General features: G+C 39.4%; 1 protein-coding gene across 5 annotated transcripts in view; it reads right to left on the bottom strand.

The window, feature by feature from the left end:
- The window catches only part of LOC107657884 (ELAV-like protein 4), a 91186-nt gene that overhangs the window by 44889 nt on the left and 40717 nt on the right, over positions 1 to 5580 (bottom strand). For 4 of the 5 annotated variants that reach the window (XM_016446168.1, XM_016446170.1, XM_016446169.1 and 1 more), the window contains exons 1-2: positions 5335 to 5438; positions 785 to 1025 (exon numbers count right to left, since the gene is read on the bottom strand). In XM_016446168.1, the coding sequence (XP_016301654.1) occupies positions 785 to 1025; positions 5335 to 5337 (244 nt within the window). In that variant the 5' untranslated portion in view covers positions 5338 to 5438. Of the gene's footprint in view, positions 1 to 784; positions 1026 to 5334; positions 5439 to 5580 lie in introns of those variants that run through there. The other variant, XM_016446172.1, reaches the window with a different exon arrangement.

Below are 5580 nucleotides of genomic sequence, written 5' to 3'. Positions count from 1 at the left end.
CTCCGTGTCGTCAGCCAACGCCCAACCACTGCTTCCCAAGACTGAACTTCCAGCCAACTAGCTGAACTGGTGCATTTAATATAAATTTTAACCTCATTGAGGAACTCAGTTCGAGGGTTAATTAAGTGATTGATGGTTGTTCAGGTCTATGCAATTGCACATATTGCTGTAAACTTGGGATTTCACATTTTCATTCTCTTAAACTAATTATTTCCTCACTTTCTCTCTTTCTGCAACTTGTGTGAATGCGTTTGTTTATGTGTTAGATTAGTTTATATGTCTTAGATTTATCCAATAAAGCCTTATTTATATTGAAAAGAGAAGTATCTTGTGTTTTGTGCTTACAAGTTAATGTCTTAAACTGCCGATCTTGTTACTGTGCTAATAAATAGTGTTTTCACTATACTTTGGATATTAATATCCATTGCAGAGTTGATGTTATACGGCTCGTTCAATGAATCGCTGGCCGTCTCAGTGAGCAGCCGTAAAACAGTGATTCTGTCCAAATTCCCTTTAAAATCTTAAATGATTCCCTTTGAGCTAAATTGACCTGTTTCCCTTACAACAGCTATTATTTAAATATGCAATTAATTCTTGTAATTAATTTCATTAACATTTTTAATCAATTGACAGCTGGGTTAAAAGTTAATGACTCTTCCTTCCAAAGTTTTTCTTTTTAACCTATAATACCCAAGACATTGTGTCTCTTCTGTCTTCACTAGACACAGTTCATTATGCAAATCAAATGCAGTTTTCTTTTTATTTTTTCTGCCCTTATTAGTACCTGTGATTTTGTCTCGAACCAGCTTGCAGGACTCAATCTCGCCAATGCTGCCGAAGAGGCTGCGGAACTCTTCCTGGGTCATGTTCTGGGGCAAGTAGTTGACAATGAGGTTTGTCTTGCTGTCGTCATTAGAGCCGCCAGTCTGCATGGGCGAGGGGCAGCTGCGGCTGTTGCTGGAGGGCCCGTTGGCCGTGGCGGAGTTCGGCCCATTCGTCACCTGAGGCTCCATGTTGCTGATTATCTGCAGACAAAAGAAGGGTTAAAGAATGTGGCATCTGAAAAGTAAGCAGTTCAGTAAACAGCATATTTTATGTCAGATAAAGGGGTTTGGAATAATCTGGTGTATGTAACTGCAACTGCAACATTTAGCTGTGAAACCTCACAGACTGACTCTAAATAATACAATGCACGACACACTTACTGAAAAACTGTTTATGCATCTCTAGACTTTCAGTAGCTTTCTTCCACCATCCCTCCCCCTCACTCCATCACTGATATTTTTGAGTTTGGCAGTGTGTTTTGATGGTTGGCTCAACTTGACAGGGTAACAATGTGAGCCCTTCAGCGTGGAGCGACTGTCATGGCGAACAGCGTTTGCCACTGGTTTAGCCGTGCGCTTTTAAGAGCAGGTGTTTGAAGAGAAGCTTGCTGGCCCTGGGGAAGTAGGAACAGAGGAGGCCCCAGTCTGTGCTGCTTTTCAGCCTCAAACTTTTTATTTCAAGATTGTTCCACACCGCAGCTAAATGTATTCACTCATTTGCATAAAGGATGTTTATGTGTGAGCTCATGTGTGTTTAATTTTGTCACCCGACTCTATTTGAGGGGGCTGGGTGACATCTAGAATCGTGTCATATTCTGACTGTCACGAAGGTGGAAGATATGTGCGTGAGGGAGCGTGTGTGAGAGAGTGCAGATTAGGGGGCAAATCTTCATGGTTGTGAAAGCAACGCGCCATGAGATCTTCTCAGGTGAAGAAAAAGTAACTATGTCGATCAGTGGTGCATGTTGAAAACAAAATTTCATATTACACCTTTTATAACACTAGCCTGACCATTTCCAACTGTCTGGATAGCCATGGTGAAGCCTAAAACGGTGTCCTAACCAGACATGATGTGACAAAGCAACACTACATTTTGTTTTTTTCATATTGGGTAGCACCGCCGCCATGCTGAAATATTATTGGACCAAAATTTTGCTTCTCATGCATAATAAACATGGAGCAAGAGTGACTGAAAGAGGAGGAATTTAAGTAAATATTCATCTGATTGGCTTTTTTGCGTTAGGCAGGTTTTTTCGCAGTCAGTGTGGACAGAAAAATTGCAATTTGCTCTAATATTGTCACGTTGAGTCTGGTTAGGACATGGTGTAACGACAGTCCCATTGTGTGCTGTTTGTTTTACAGCGTCAGTCTTTTAGGAACATTCAATGAGGTCTTTCACTGTCAGACAAAATCTCAGACCAAAAAGAGGATAGAAGAAGTAAAAAACTCTAAAAATAAACAAATAAGAATTAAAACAGCAAGCATGACCTGATTATAGCTCATTCTAAGCTGATTCTGTAAGTCAACCATGTTTAATATTCATTTTCTCTTCCTCTCTGACTGGATGTGGCATAATTCAGATCAACATCTGCACTGAGAGGGTGAAGGAAAAGCGCTAATGTTTCCTGCTGATAGATTCAAGAGTGGAAAATAATAGAGATGAGGAGGAGAAAAAAAAATGGATCTAAGCTGAAATTCAGCTGCACTTATTTTTAGCTCTTCAAAAAAATACTCTGTATCTGCACTCTGAAGTTCGACTCTCCTTTATCAAAGTGGGCATATTTAGAAAGGTTAACAATTTTTCCCCATCTGACACCACGCTAGTGTTTGCACTTAGGAGTATTTTTGAGAATAAAGCTAAAAACAAAGCTATTCAGTTGTGTATGGTACGAAGCCATCAAAAATAACTGCAGCATTTCTCTGCTCCCCTAAATGTCTAATCTATTTACTTCCTTAATATATATATATATATATATATATATATATATATATATATGTGTGTGTGTGTGTTTGTGTGTGTATTTATTTAAGTTACACTCTGATTCTGTAAAATGGTTACAAAAAGGGCAGATGCAGTTGCATTCCCCCTTTTCTGGATCAACCGCTGTGCCTCCATTTTTAGTCTTTGTATATGTTAAAATTTTTTCGATGTGACAAATAGAAAAAAAAGCTGCTGGCAGCCCATAGGAGGCTCATCTGCAAAGCTCTCAAGATATGCATGTAAATGGATCCTGTTCCGTACTTCTCTGCGGCAAAAAGGGATGGAGCGACACAAAGGGACAAAATAGCCATCGCCACAGCAGGTCTTGATGGATGTGTGTGTATGTGTTTATTTCTTGGTGTTTTCATGTGTGCATGAGTGAGGGGAGAGTGAGGGGGGGGGAATGCTCAAACCTCATGGGATGAGAGCTTTGAATATTCCAGAGAAGGAACAGATGAAAGTGGACACCTTTCATTCTGATTCCAGGGACCTTGTTGTGTCTCGATGGCCAATTAAAGACCTGTCCTTCCATTGTGACACTAGCTCTTATATGCTGTCTTATTATTTTTCTGTAGCTGAACTCCCCTCGTTGTCATACTGAGAATTGTTCCTTTACACACTCACTATTGCTGGACATTCGCCCTAGCAGATTGGTCAGTTGGTCCCTCCAACTCCAACAATATTTTTCCCTCCTTTCCTTAACTACTATTCCTGAATAGTTAAAGATTAGATTTGAATGTAAAATTGGCCATTAAAAATAACCAACCAAATAAACAAAACAAGGAAACTCTTTGCTTTGTGTTGCCTAGAAATCTGTCAATAATTAATCAGGAGGGAGTTTCAAGAGTGCTGATATACAACACTGGGACTTTTTGCTGTATGTGAGGATTTTTAAATGACTCTTTCTTCAGGTTACATCATTGTGCCAGTAGATGGCAATAAGAATTGATTGTCTTAATGAGTGATTCACTGAGGCAACTGAGTCATTGTATCATTCACTCAAGTGATTTGTTCAAAAAGTTGTTCTGTTAAAGAACTATTAAAATATTACATATATTAAAATAGGCTACTATATATTTATAATACATATTTTTTATATAAATTAATTTTTTAAAAACATTTTTCAAACTAAATTCATGTGTCATTCTTTCTGTAGAATATACAGTCCCTGATATGTGAACCCCTGTTAAATTGTGCATTTTATCTCAGGTTGTATTCTTTATTGACCAACTGACCAATCAGCATCTACAACTTGAACTATCGGCTTTACTACACTTAATGTGTGAAGTAGAATAGCTTTTAGGCCTGTCAACAAACTCGTAAAAGGGCAGAAAGTGATTTCTCAGAATACCTATTTCAGTGATATCTGCCAAGTGGTAGGGGCATTTAATGGGTGGCATTAAAAAATGTGTATACAGCACCTTTAACTGTGATAGTACAATAAACGTTTGTTGTATGGATGCTAGCTAAGGCAGAGCCTAGCTGGCTGTATCTGTTTGTGCTGTAGCTGTAGTAGGCAGGGAGACAGACAGACAGGCAAGGCGAGCAGACAGGCAGACATGCTAAGGCATCACAAAGGCCTTGGTGTCAGCCGAGGGACAGACATCATCTTCCTTTTGATTCAACTGAACAGTAGCCCCAGATTACACTCCTTTATTTTTTCAAACGCAATGGCAGATATGCCGACTGTTTCTGAATGCTGCTCGGCCCGGCTCAGGCTATGAGTGAGTATGTGTGTGTGAATGCAGGAAGGAAGAAGCTCTGCCACTCTGTCTTACATAAGTGCCTTAGAGGATGTCAGGACGGGGATAAAAATACAGGTTCAACCAGTCCAATGTCCCTGAGTCACGCAGAGCCAGAGGTGTGTGTTTGTGTGTTCACAGGACTGCAGATAGATGCATTTCGGTGTGTGTCGCTGATACCTGCCATTTCAACATGGCACTTTAATGGCCTTATTAGCTAAGATGATAAAATGTCAGGCTTCTATTCTGATGTGTGTTTTTACTGTTAATGCTCTCCAGTTATTACCGGAGACTTCTGATATTAGTACTCCCTCCTTTAGATGTCTGCTCTTATTTATGTGGCCCTGTAATTGCTAAATCTACGAGAAAACAACACTGGTAATGATCTTCAGGTTCAAGTAAAAGATAATTTTTTTCTTGCAGTCCAAATGCAAAATATATATAATTATATATATATTGTTTGTTGACATATATTATATATTTTTCCATACTAAAGTGATTCCTTCAGCATATATGCAATTTTTTTTTTTCTAATAGCATAAGACACTGCATTCACAGACATTATACATATCGACAATACAACATCCATCCATAATATGTTATCAGGTAACACCACTAATAACAATTACAGTAATAATACTAATAATAACTTTCATTTAAAACTTATTATTACGCCTGTTTCACTCTACCCCTGCACACAGCCTCCCTCTCATAGCACAACTTCATAGCAACAATATAGCTATTAATGGGGTTAAAAATGGCGGTTAGTGGGCAGCAGTCTCCTTACCATCTTTGGCTGTGTCAGCAGTCCCTTCTCAGCCCAGCCCTGGAGCTGCGGCAGGTCTGCCTGACGCCACTGAGTCTCTGTCGATCCCTACGGGAGGGGGGCAGGGTCAATATTCAAACATGCCCATTTTCTCCATACCAAACAAACACTCCTGACGGTCTCCAGGCACACTAAAACACACAGGTGGCTTTGATTTGGACTCGGAAGACAAAATAGTTTGTATTTAGTTGGGTTTTATATATGCTA

Source organism: Sinocyclocheilus anshuiensis, unplaced genomic scaffold (genome assembly GCF_001515605.1).
Source record: "Sinocyclocheilus anshuiensis isolate Anshui unplaced genomic scaffold, SAMN03320099.WGS_v1.1 scaffold107, whole genome shotgun sequence".
Taxonomy (NCBI): domain Eukaryota; kingdom Metazoa; phylum Chordata; class Actinopteri; order Cypriniformes; family Cyprinidae; genus Sinocyclocheilus; species Sinocyclocheilus anshuiensis.
This window is presented reverse-complemented; position numbering and strand designations above follow the sequence as displayed.